Source organism: Otolemur garnettii, unplaced genomic scaffold, assembly GCF_000181295.1.
Source record: "Otolemur garnettii isolate 467f Iridium unplaced genomic scaffold, OtoGar3 scaffold00014, whole genome shotgun sequence".
In the NCBI taxonomy this organism is placed as follows: Eukaryota; Metazoa; Chordata; class Mammalia; order Primates; family Galagidae; genus Otolemur; species Otolemur garnettii.
In genome coordinates this window covers 19,481,533-19,494,324 of record NW_003852409.1, presented here as the reverse complement: position 1 = coordinate 19,494,324, position 12,792 = coordinate 19,481,533, and the positions used below count along the sequence as shown (strand labels likewise).

The 12,792-nt window shown below is 47.7% G+C and overlaps 1 protein-coding gene across 1 annotated transcript in view; it reads right to left on the bottom strand.

Moving 5' to 3' along the window:
• The window catches only part of PAPPA (pappalysin 1), a 282,674-nt gene that overhangs the window by 35,938 nt on the left and 233,944 nt on the right, over positions 1 to 12,792 (bottom strand). The window contains exons 16-17 of the mRNA XM_012802324.1: positions 8,415 to 8,625; positions 7,598 to 7,769 (exon numbers count right to left, since the gene is read on the bottom strand). Of these exons, the coding sequence (XP_012657778.1) occupies positions 7,598 to 7,769; positions 8,415 to 8,625 (383 nt within the window). The remainder of the gene's footprint in view (positions 1 to 7,597; positions 7,770 to 8,414; positions 8,626 to 12,792) is intronic.

The following is a 12,792-nucleotide window of genomic DNA, read 5'->3' as shown; positions in this document are numbered from 1 at the left end:
TGTTAACCAGTTTGATGGAAGTGTTTCGGATTGCATGTGAAAACCCCACATTGTACCCCAGAAGTACATTTAGTGCAATAATGTACATAGTTACCATTCAATTAAAAAAAAAAAAAAAGGCTAGAGGAGCTGACTGTGCTTCACTAGTGCAAAAACCTGCACCATGCTCCTCATGACCCTCAGCTTCCATTCCCGTCCATGAGCTTGGCAACCAGAGCTCCACACCCTGGCCCAGAACTAACTCTGCCTAATTCCCAGGTCACTGCTCCAAGGCACTCCCACCAACCTGGAACCTTGGCTTCCATTACCTGCACCTCCAAGGCCCCAGGTGCTGTGCTCTTGTGCTCACGGTTCCTTCTGTTTATCACGTTTTCCATGCCCCCATCCCTGTCCACCTGGAGACATCATCTCTGTCCTAATGTGACCTGATTCGGGGGGCACTACCTTACCATCTCTGACACCATATCACCTCTGTTTACCATCTGTTCCCCAACAAGATGGGCTCCTCAAGACCCAGGTTGGTGCCCTGTGCAGCCCAGTGGCCTCGGGCCCTTTTTACGATACCTAACAGGTACCGGCAGTTCCATGAACCCATTTATCACTCACTAGATATTTCTGTCCATTCAAGAATTGTTTAACAAAAGATGAGATGAATAGACGGAGAGCAACGGAATGAATTTTGTTAAGAAACAAGAGAATAAATGAATGCCTGGATGAGGAACTGAATGCACAAGTGAGTAAATGAAGGAATGGGGGAATAAATGGTGAGTGTGTGCATGAGGAAATGAAACATTTCTTAAAAGGGGCTGATTGCAGGCTGAAGCTCCCGTCTGAGAAAACAGCTGCAAAGAGACAGGATTCGGAAGAGAAAGGAAGCCCCTTACAGGCTTCTCCTGGGCCGGCAGGAGGAGGGTGTGATTGCAGTGGGAACCTCTCTGGCCTCGAACGCAGGGTGGCCCAGGCCGAGCACACAGCTGCAGGGGCGACTGGCAGGGTCTACTCCCAGAGGTTCTGTGTGGGTTCACGGCAAATTTATACAGCTTCATGCAGCTTTAGAGAACCCGGACTCTCCCTCTCAGAGCCCCAGGCTCTAGGTCCCATGATTCTGCTGGGCCCTCGGGGGAGTAGGAAATTGACCCCAATTTCCTGGAGCCTTGGCCTGGGCCTATGATGCATTTGGCCTCCAGCCCCTGAAGGGCTGCAGACCTCAGCAGTGCGTGGGCCAGAGCTGGCTGGAGAGCCTGGTCTGCAGCAGAGAATGTATTCGAACTAGTTGGAATCTGCTCGGGGAGTGTCAGGCTGAGGAGGCCCCAGCACGGATGAAAGGTGGGGGCATATAGCATTGGTCTTGCTGCCTCTGGTTTCTCTCTCTGCCTTCTGGTTCACTTGACACTTTCTCTTGCTAAATCTGCTTTAAAAAAAATAGGACATTTTTCTTCTATGATACCTGAGCCTTCTGAATGAGGCACACTGGCAGTTTGGAACTCTCCAGGGCTTCCCCCGTGAAATCTAGGTGATATTGCCCCATGTCTGGCTATGCACATTATCCTTCCTAGTGGTTAAATGAAGAGCCTTGTCTCTCCTGTAACCTTCTTCTGCTGCCCGCTCCCCACACACACCCTTGCCCCTGCTGGGCCCTCTGCACAGCAGACTTTTTGGAGCCTCTCTGGGTCTCCAAATCCTTCTGCAGGACTAGATCTTGGTGCACTCAGGACCTGCCTACCAGTTGGTGCCGACTTTCAAAGTACTACTGAGATCCTCGCTGACCAAGTCAAGTTTGACCAGAGATGATCTGACGTTGATAAGGATCCAATCGGGGAAGAATAGAGACTACTTTTTTCAGGTGTTGTCAGGGAACTGACAGGGTATCTTTGGCTCTAAATGCACGATTCCGCATGCTGTTGTGAGATCTCTCACAAGAGTGCTGGCCATCCCTTAGCAAAAGTTTGCCTCTCTGGGCTAAGGCATCTGTCTGTAAAAAAAGCATTCTATGCTTTCCCTAACTCTCCTGCTGTTTTAGGTACACCGATCCACAAAGAGCTGAAGACATACAATTATCAAACACCTATGACATGCCCAGTGTTTTAAAATTCCTCAACATTGTAGTAGACCAAATTTATGTCCTTTTTACAGATGTGCGAACTAAGTCTTGGGAAGTGAAAAAATGAGTTTTGGAATGATGCAAGTGGAATGATTAAGAGCATGGACTTCAGTCAAACTGTCTGGGTTCAAATGCCAGCTCTGCAAAGCCACAGCTGTGTGGACTAGAGGACGTTTCCTAACCCTCTGCATCTCAGTTTCCTTGACTGCTAAGTGGGCATGAAGTTCACTACCCCAGAGAGTTGTCATGAGGATCATGTGAGTCAGCTTCTGTGAGCCGCTTAAAGCCCAATATGTGCAGGTCCCTTAACCACTAGCATGTACTGTCTCTCAGAAAACTTCAGAGTCAATCTGACCAGCAGTGCACTTTGGAAACCACAGCAGCCAGAAAGGGGAGGCAATGTGTCTGAGGCCCACAAGTTGCCAATGGCAGGGTCACATCTCTTGACTGTAAGCCTTTACTATGGTACAAGGGATGGAAAAGAGGAAATAGCAGAATTAAGATGACTTCTTCTTTGTAAAAGTGAAAATAAACAAAATAATGGCAGGGAAAAGTGTGGTGGCATCAGAGCAAGATTGAACCAGGCCATGAGTGAAGGAGGCAGATGGTTCCGCTCTGGAGGCAGCTTGACCTGACAGCAGCAATCTCAGCTCCACATCCCCTCATTGCAGAACACGGGGCAAACCAACTTGCCTCACGGAACTTCAGTTTCTCATCTGCACAATGGGACAGTCACATCAGATACCATGGGGCTTACATAAAGTGATCTGTGCAAAGCGCTCAGCCCAGTTCAGGGCATGTAAATTAGCTGCAGCCACTGAGAAACCTTTGCCTCTCTTCCCCATCAATGCCCTCAGGTGTACATTGCTTCCATCAGGGGCTAACACGCAGCCCCAGCAGGAAGAATGGGTAGAAAATGCAGCTTGTACAGTCACTTGGTTTAATACTTGGCTCTGCCAGCAATTTGCATGACCCAGGGTAAGTCCCTTCTTCCTGGGCTTCAGTGGTCTCATTTGTAAACTAAGTGGGTTGGGGGGGGGGTTCCTGAAATCTCTGTAATCCTAACACCAGCTGGGTCTGTTACTTTTCAGATTTCCCCCAGGAAGTCCTGGGTGTGTAGGTAAGTGCTTCACCCTGAAATGAGAGGCTGCCCCTGCTTGCTGGGGCACATACTTCTGTGGGCTGTTATGTACCATAACAGCAGGGGACAGCTCCAAGGCACTGTGGCTTTTTCAGGCACCCGCTATGATCCATGCAATGAGCTGGGTATGCCGTGGATCCAGCCCCCACTCATCCTCTCTTGCTCCCGCTGAGTTGTTGAGATCTACCATCGAGTGCATTGCTCTGACCACAAAATGCCTTTAGCCTCTGTCCTCCCTCACTGTGTGAGTCTTCCACAGATCCTGTCCCCATCCCTAGGCTGGGCTCTCCCCTAACGACCTGCAAAACTCCCACAGTGCTTCTCACAAGGAACTGGGTTGTCACCTCAACCAGCCCAGGAGCATCTGAACTGGGTTAAATCCTGAGGCAATTAGCACTTCTCCCTACCACTTGGCCTCTGTCACTAGCTTGCCCTGGAAATGTTTGGGAGCAACAGGAAAGAGCAGAGAATACCCCTACTGACTTGTAGCCACGGGCAAGAACTTAGCCTCCCAGGTCTTCTCTCCACATCTGTAAAATGGGGATAATCGTTCTTTTTCAAGTATTTGTTATGAGTTGACAAAATAAGGTAAAGTCTGCAACACCAGCTTGGCACCCATCAAACACACACACACACACACACACACATACACACACACACAAAGCTGTTATTACAGGTTATTAAGGTACTAAGTTTCTCTGTCTTGGTTTAGAGAGGGAAGAATACTGCAAATATTAGAGCTGAGTAGTCTGATATGGTAGCCACTGTACAAGTATGGCTCTTTACATTTAAATTCAAATTATTTATAAGTAAATAACATTTAACACTTCGTTGGTCAGTCACTGGACTGGGTTTCAATTACTCCAGTCACTCATAGCTTGTGACCATCATATTACCAAGCAGAGATATGGGACATTTTCAGCATAGAAGAAAGATTTATGGGGTAGTATTGGTCTAGAGGAACTAGAAGACTATTTATTCTACAGGTTTATTCAAGCAAGAGACCAAGGCTCATACCAGTTTACTTAATCCACACCTTGGCCTCAGGAAGGATGGTTGCCCTCTTCTGAGTTTTTAGAGCTAGCCAGCAGAGGGCTAAATTTCATTATGTTGTCTTTGTTTCCAGATCTTCTGGGAGTACACACGGAGCATAAAGGATTCTCCCCACTGGGATGGCCTTAAGGCAGCCTAGTTCATTGGTGTCCATCTTCCCCCGGGCTGCCACAGATGGTGGCCTAGGTTGTGCACTGCACAAATCCTGGGGATACCCTACCTCTTATTACCTCGTTTAATCCTCACAGACAAATTTTCAGGTAGGTAGTATCCAGCCACCCATTTTACACAGCAGGAAACTGAATCTTAAAGAGTTAAGGAGGTTTCCCGGTTCTCCAGCTTACTGCAGTGAAGCTGGGATTTGAACTCAGACTCCACATCCAGCATCGTACTGGCTCCCAAGGAATGAGCAAAGTGGGGATTTTGTTTGCTTTTAGTGGCAACAAGAGGGAGTGTATGAATCTTTCCTACAATAGCCCCCATCCTTTCCTCCTTTCCTGCCAGGATCTGGAAGTTGTTTGGAAAGCAGAGAATCCCTGCTCCGCATAAGCTGTTTGAGTCAAGATGCTCTGAGCCCTACGTTTCTGCTGTGTTTACAGGCAGCAAGAGGGGATCTGAGGTGAATACTAGATTTGGCTCTCAGGCTCCCGGTCTGAGGGTAGAGGAAATTCATTTTCAGTACAAACTAGAAACGTCAATTGTATTAGGAGCCCATTTGGCACGCGCTCCTTCATTCTTTGAGCAGACTAGCAATACTCTGCCCCTTCATGTCTGGCCTCTCCACCAGTTGCCAAGCAGAGCTGCTCGAGTCGTCTGATAAATTTACATTTTCCTCTCCTTTAAATACAAACTGGCCATGAAAGTTACTTGGCAGGCCCCAGGCAGACTGCATTTCAGTTTGATAACATGACCATGGCCAGAATATTATTTGGCTCAGTGGTTTGGGTAACTGTTAGCAACAGTTTTATGTAAGGGAGTGAGAGGGAAGCCGATCAGCCTGTGAGTGGTAATCTCTGGTTCGGGCACCGGCTTCTGCTTCCCTGGCAGCCGAAGATGAGGATAATTTTCATGGATGGACACAGCATAAGTGACCAAGGATTTTCAGACAGTGGGCAGGGGACTCAGCCTGTCCACAGTTTGGGGGAGAGGAGGTCTGGATTCTGACTTAGCTGATGCCACCTGTGTCACCTTAGGTGGCTGAGTAACCTCTCGGTGTTAAAATTGGCTTTGAGTTTCCTTGCCCCTCTTCCTCATGCCCTCAGTTCACCTGGCATTTCCTGAGTACCTACTAGGTGCCTGGCCCTGTCCGAAGTGCTGAAGGCACCGGGAAGCCTGAAGATGCAGTGAAGGGTTCCACAGCCCAGCGTGAAACTGTGAAATGGAGCAGACATCACAACTGGGGTGTGCTCAAGGCTGGGAGGAGGGACGCGAGGAGGGGCAGTGAGCCCACGGGGGAAGGACGCGGGGGGAGGGATGCCTGGAATGACACGTGAAGGATGATGAGAAGTTGGGAAGCTGGAAGAGGTGAGAGGAGAGATGTTTCGGGTGGGGGATGCAGAGGTGAGAGGGGAGATAGTCCTACGGGTGATGGGGGTGTGGTCTTGATGGCCACCCTAAGAAGTTGAGTTTTTTTTCCCTAAGGGATATGGGGGTCTCTGGTTCAGGAAGGGCTTTAAGCAGAGGGAGTGTCACAGTAACTCGAATCGCTCTGGCTGAAATGTGAACGTGCTGAAGCAGCATGTGACAGGTGCTCAGAAATGATGAAGAAGCTGTAGGTGGCCTGAGTTAGGGCGACAGAGTCGAGTATAAAGGACAACAGCTTCAGGAGACATTCTGGCGGGGGACTAGGTAGGATGTGGTGATCACTTGTGTGCAGGGAGAGGGAGAAAGAGAATGTGAGGATGGAGGGTTGGCAGTGCCTGGGATTTGGGGGCTAACACTCAATACTGAAGACTAACAAAGTCTTATTAAAGGTGAAACCTGCCCTGAGGCCCAGCTGACTGAAGTCTGGCCTGTGCTGGCTCATGGCCCTTGTACACCTGAGATCCACAGGGCTCAGGTTATCAACTCGAAACAGTTGCTTCTATTAAGATGGGGCTCCTTGTGGAATTAAAGTGTTTTTAGAGCTGGCTGGCTTCGTATTCTCTTTTCCTATCCTTGATTTCTGATCTACCTTTTTGGTGGCAAGGGGCATGTATAGGGATTAAGGACAATTTATCCACAGAACTTCTTCAGGGGAGCCAGGTAGAAGCACTGCACTTTCTCAGTTATATGTGGATTGAGATAAAATTCACACCCTACCCACTCCTCTGACCCCTCTTTCTTCTATAGATTCCTTAAAAATCTACTTCTCATCTAAATGTGGTCCCCTTTCTTCTTCATGCTTCAGGAACCAACAGATGTCTAAAGATAGTGGTAGTCCTATAATTTTCAGTACTTCAAGGACCAACACAGGCAGTGATGGTGGCAAAAAACTGGCAAAGGAGCCTTAGTCAGTCTTATGTTATCAGAGTAACTTAACTTTATTCAGCGTTATACATTGGGACGATCACGTACAATCACATGTAAGGATTCCAATGCTAAAATTAAAAGTATCAAAGCTAAGCTAAGGATCTCTGAACAAATAAAATACAGTGTTGTAGGGAGAAGAATGAGACTCAGAAAGATTACCAAGGAAGATAGAGCCCAGTTTCTTAATGTCTGCACTGGTGATAAATGCCCTTGTACCTTTCGGGCCTACTTAGAGAGTCTCCTTGTTCTTAAAGAATAGGCAAAATAGCAGCTCAGTACGCAATTTCCAAGATGTGGAATCAACCCATGTAACTATCAACATGTGACTGGATTAATGAACTACAGTATATGTACACCATGGAATACTATTCAGCCATAAAAAGATGGCGACCTCCTATCTTTTGCATTTACCTGGATGGAGTTGAGAAATATTCTTCTTAGGAAAGGATCACAAAAAAGGGAAAGCAAGTATCCGACGTGCTCAATACTAATACGAGAACAGTAGGTAAACTACATGCCCATGGGAAAGAAAAACACAATTCCAGTGGAGAAGGAGGGTGGGATAGGAAGCCCTCACCTAATGGGCACAGTGGAAGGGTCCACAGCACACCCTATGGTGAAACGATTCACTACAATCTGAACTTTACCTAAAAAATATAAACAAAGTAACCTAATTGTTTGTACCCTAAAATTAATCTGAAATTAAAAAAAAAAAAAAAAGACTAAGCTGGCCTTTGGTAAACAGAGAGGAAAAAGACTGCAGTGTCGATCTCAAGTCCCAGGCAGCTTACCTGGGAGGCGTCACTGTCTTCACACTTGATCCTGCACTCGCTGTTGAACTGGAAGCCATTCGTGCACTGGTAGAGCCCGTGGAATTTGGGTGGAGGTGGGTCACAGGTCACAGGAATACACGCCCCCTCCTGCCAGCTGCCGTCTTGGGTACACTGAGTCTTGAAGGCCCGTCTTCAAGGCAGAGATGGAAGAGGAGACATCTTGAGGACCACACTCCTAGACCCACACCCTTCCCAAATAACACCAGCCAGCCCAGCACTGGCACTTCCTATTCTCGATTACTTACTTGTTCTTTTGGGGGGGGGGCACTATGTAGGGATTAAGAATTTATTCCCAGAACTCCTTCAGAAAGAGCAGGCAGAAACATCAGGCTTTCTATCAGTTATGTGTGAATTGAGATAAATTCATGCCCTTCCAGCCCCTAATCTCTTCCTTCCTTCAAAGTGCTATCTCTGATGGAGGCTGGCACAATGATGCTATTAACACCCGTCATTTATAGGACTGATACTACGCACAAGGCACTTTGATTTCCATGCACATCCTCATTTATTCTATACAACAACCCTATGTGGTCATTATTATTATCATATCCAGGTTATTGCTGAAAAGTGGAAGACCAGAGAAGTGAAGTCATTTGCCTGGGATCACACAGCCAGTAGCAGCCAAGCTGAAGTCTAAAGTTAGTTCTCTTCAACCCACACATAATGGTATTAACAATATCTTTCTGGATTTTCACAGAACAGAATGGGATAAACAGAGGGCATTGCCTCCAGCAGAGACCAGACCCCACGAGCCTGCGTTTCTCACACCACTTACTTCTTTGACTTCCGGGAGGATCCAGGCACGTGGTACCCAGGTTTGCACTTGTACTTGCAGAAGGAGCCCACCTTGTGCTTGTTCTCTCGGCACCGGGCAGTCTGCAGGTCGGCGTTGGGCACAGGAGGTGGAGCGAGGCACATGAGCTCACAGAGGGCCTCCGGGAAGGACCACAGTCCATCTTCCATGCAGGTGAGCTGGCTGTTGTTGCCTGGGGAATACAGGCAGCAGGGTTAGCAGAGGGAGGAGGCTCTGACAGCTGTCCGGATATATAGGCTGCCAGGACTTCAGGTGACCTGAAGAATCAGAGGACCGTTTGTGTGGAATTCCAACCCCCTCCACTTGCAACTGAGGAGCCTGGGGCAATTAAGACAGCTGACAAAATGAAGATGGGACCTCAACTGGGAGACTGAATTACCCCTGTATCTGCATTGAATTCAAATTCAAGGCTTCTGATTTCTGATCCTGAACGTCTTCTGGCGCACAGAAGGGAGACTTTCACAACCCTGAGAATCCATCCTCTTTGCTTTCCAGGTGGGCACCTGAGCCCAGAGGTGAAGGTACCTGTCTTCTAACTATTGACAACATAAGCTCGTACCAGAACCTACTTCAAGCTCTCATATCAGCATGCCACGTGACCTCAAGCTGCAGTTCCCCCGTCCTACGCCCCCACACCGTGTGCCTGGAAGTGACAGCATCATGTTATCAGGAGGTCTGATCCTCTGTCTCGCCCCCTGTGCTCAGTGAGGCTTTGCCAAAGCAGCTGGAGACCAGCACTTCCCCGGCAGCCTGGGCTGGCTCTGACAGAGTGCTGACTGCCACTGGGGAGCTGACCCGACGGGGAACATTGCAAATCAAAGTAAAACATGGGAGTTAGGCTTTTCCACTGCCAGCTCATACATTACCGATGCACAGCCTGCCCCAGACGTCCCCAGGATGATTAGAGGAGGACAGGAAACATGGGATTCTCCCCTAAACTCTCCCCTGCCCAGTCATTACGGGATGGTGCTGACAGCCAGTGCCGGAAGCACGTGGGAGGCTCAGGGATCATCTGACAGTTGGAGAAGTGAGGTGACAGGAAGGCAACTGACATTTATTGAGCAGTTACTACACATGGAGTGCTTCTGATAGGCCATTTCGTTTGTTCTAACAAACCGTGCACTTAGCATGACAATTCTCACTTGGGAATGAAGACCAGAGACTGAAGTGCTCTTACCAGGCTCTTAGAATTAGCAAAAGGCAAAACTGAGGCTCAAGACCAACTGTGTCCGACTGTAGAGATGGTTGTGTCTAATAGGAAGCTCCTTATATACTCTTAGCAGAACCCTTATTATCCATTCTGGGAGAGTTGAACCTTAATTTTCCTATCTGTAGAAAAAAATGTTCCTGCTTTTTGAGCTATTAGGAAAATGCTTTGAAAAAAATATTCATGAGAAAAGTGTCCATAAAAGTGCTGTCAATGTCATTTGCTTCTTTTCTTTTCTTTCTTTTTTTTTTTTAAGACAAAGTCTCTGTTTGTCACCTTAGGTGTTTAGTGCTGTGGTGTCATAGCTCACAGCAACCTCAAATTGTTGGGCTCAAGAGATCCACTTTTCTCAGCCTCCTGAGTAGCTGGGACCACAGTCGCCTGCTTCAAGTTCCAAGAGACAGGGTCTCACTTTGGCTTAGGTTGGTCTCGAACTCCTGAGCTCAAACAACCCATCTGCCTCGGCCTCTCAGAGCGATAGGATTCTAGGCATGAGCCACTGAGCCCAGCCTCCTCCCTTCTTTTTTTCCTCACTTTTCCCCTCTTTTTTTCCTCACTTCTCCCCTCTCCATCTTCTAACCACTGACTCTCACTAGCAGATCTGAAAGGATCGTGTGAGCTGCACCAAAGCGTCATTCATTCAGCGGCCATCTCTTTCTTTAGTGGGTACTATGGGACAGATGCTTTTACATGTTGGGGGCAAAGTAGTGAACAAAACAAAATAAAACTAACCAAAAACAACCCTACCCTCTTGGAGCTCATAATCTAATGGGATTGGAAGGAGCATAGCAAAACAATTTACTAAAAGGTAAACTACCGAGGGTGCTAGAAGGTGGTACAATCTATGAAGAAGAATGAAGCAGGGACAGGGAGAAAGGGGAGAGAGAACTTTGCAACGTTGCGGAGGCTTCTCCCATCCCTAGTCCTTTTCTTTTCTTTCTTTCTTTTTTTTTTGCAGTTTTTGGCCAGGGCTGGGTTTGAACCTGCCACTTCCGACATATGGGGCCAGAGTCCTACTCCTTTGAGCCACAGGCACTGCTCCCTTTTCTTTTTTTTTTTTTCCTCCTGTCCATGGGATTCATCTGGCCAGTGCAAGGCAATGTGAAGTCTGGAAAAGCCACAGTGGATCCACCTTGATAAATGGGACACTGACAACTGTAGACATTTTCACATCAAGTAGAGAGAGGAAACGGTGCAGAGAGGGGCTCATTTGGCTTCCTCAGAAGCAGAGAAGCTTCCAGGGCACCTGGAAAGGGGTGCCCTGGAAAAAGGGACAACAAGCTCCCTTTTTCACTGCTCTTATGATTGGGAAAGGTATTGCTCCGGGGTGTCCCAGCATGGCACAGGCTTAGTGGGGGGGAGGGTTAAAAGGTACAGGAAGCTCACCTTCTCCAAGTTGCCCAAGAGGGATAAAAATATCTGTGGAGAAAATGTTTGGATTCCTAAAATGTACATTATACCTGCCATGCAAATTGTAAATTGTAAGGGGAAGTCATGGTTTTTCTATGGCAAGACGACAGAAAAATTGCAAAATGTTAATCAAGAGTGAAAATATAAATCAGAAATGTACATTCTGGGAGAGGGTAAACAGCAGTTAGCAGCGTGCCACAGTTCAGGCAGGAACTGGTGATTCAGCACCATGGATATGTCCCCCCACCGGCCCCAGCGATAGTACCAGGAGGTGCAGACACCGAGCTGTGCAGAATCCATCCCGCCACGCACCAGCTGTAACTGCTACCCTCGTGCACCGTGTGGTTCTGAGCCAAGTGCTGGAGGGCACTCCCCTCTGCGCCCTTCCCTCATCTTCCTGGCATTGACCTTTGCTCTCTGGAGGAGGCTTACTGTGCTGTCAACTCTCTGCCTCAGGATTTTTCTTCTGACAGTGGATGCATGCTGTGCCCGCACGCAGGACAAACTTGATGTACTGAGCGTTCATGTCCCTGTCCACCAGTGATGGGGTTGGTGTAGCCACCTGCCAGTTTCCACAGGTGCAATAACTCTGAGGCATGTTCTGCACGTCTCCCAGAGTCCCCCAGAGGGACTGAGCTGTAGCTGCCCACAGTGGTGACAGACACTTGCCAGTTCCATGTCTCCCATCCTCATTCCTCTATCCGTGTTTCCTAGGGGAACACGACTCAACACAGAAAGTGAAGGCACATCTGAGCCTAGCGTTCCCCATAGGAGGATAAGAAGGTCAATATCACAGATTAGGTTCCTACAACTTTGGGGACCCTGTGCCTTCATTTGTTCATCGTGTAAAGTCAGAAAAATAAATCTTGCTCAGCCTGTCTACAAATGTGGAAAGGAAATGTCAATATCTAGTGAGCATTTAAAAAATTGTAAACGGGTAATATACAGGGTGGCCACAAAGTTCGTGTGCAATTTAAAATAACTAGTGTACATTTTTAAATAGTGGGCAATTTCAAATTGCACACAAACTTTATGGCCACCCTGTATGTTTCATTTAAAAGATTACCCAGGAGACCAAGTCTCTTTGAGAGTGCCTTTAATTAACGCAGAGCAGCGCCCAAGGAGGGAAATGTCAGACCTTCAGTCTGGGTTTTTTTTCCGCACTTGCCACGTGGTGCTGGCATCGCCTGGCCCAGAAGGCAAGGACTGCATCTTGTTCATTCTTTATTCTCAAACCTAGCCTGTTGTCAGGCACATACTGCGTCCTCAATATCTACTTGTTGTATGCCTAAAGAATTCATCTGTGACCTTGAACAAGTCCCGTAGCCTGTTTGATTCTAAACCAAAACTATCTCTGAGTTCTTGTCCAACTCTACCATTTTAGGATGTGAACGAATATTGGCTACTCTAGTGTTGGAGAAAACAAAAATGCAGCTAGCTGGAGCAGAATCAGGACAGGCAAGCCGTCAACAGGCTGCACAGGCAAGGGTCGGTCTGAGTGGACTGCAAGGAAATTAGACCTTATTGCTTGTGGTAAGGAACAGACCTGAAGAAAAGTTACAGGCAAAGAAGATAGATTAAGAAGGACAAGGGGCACACATGGAAGAGAGGGTCGGCTGGGGCAGAAAACAGAGGCAGAAAGGATTTCAGGCTTTTAAAACTTTTCTCAAAAATAGTCCATTGAGTTTCATGCAGCACTGGGGATGGAGAGAGCCCGGAAGA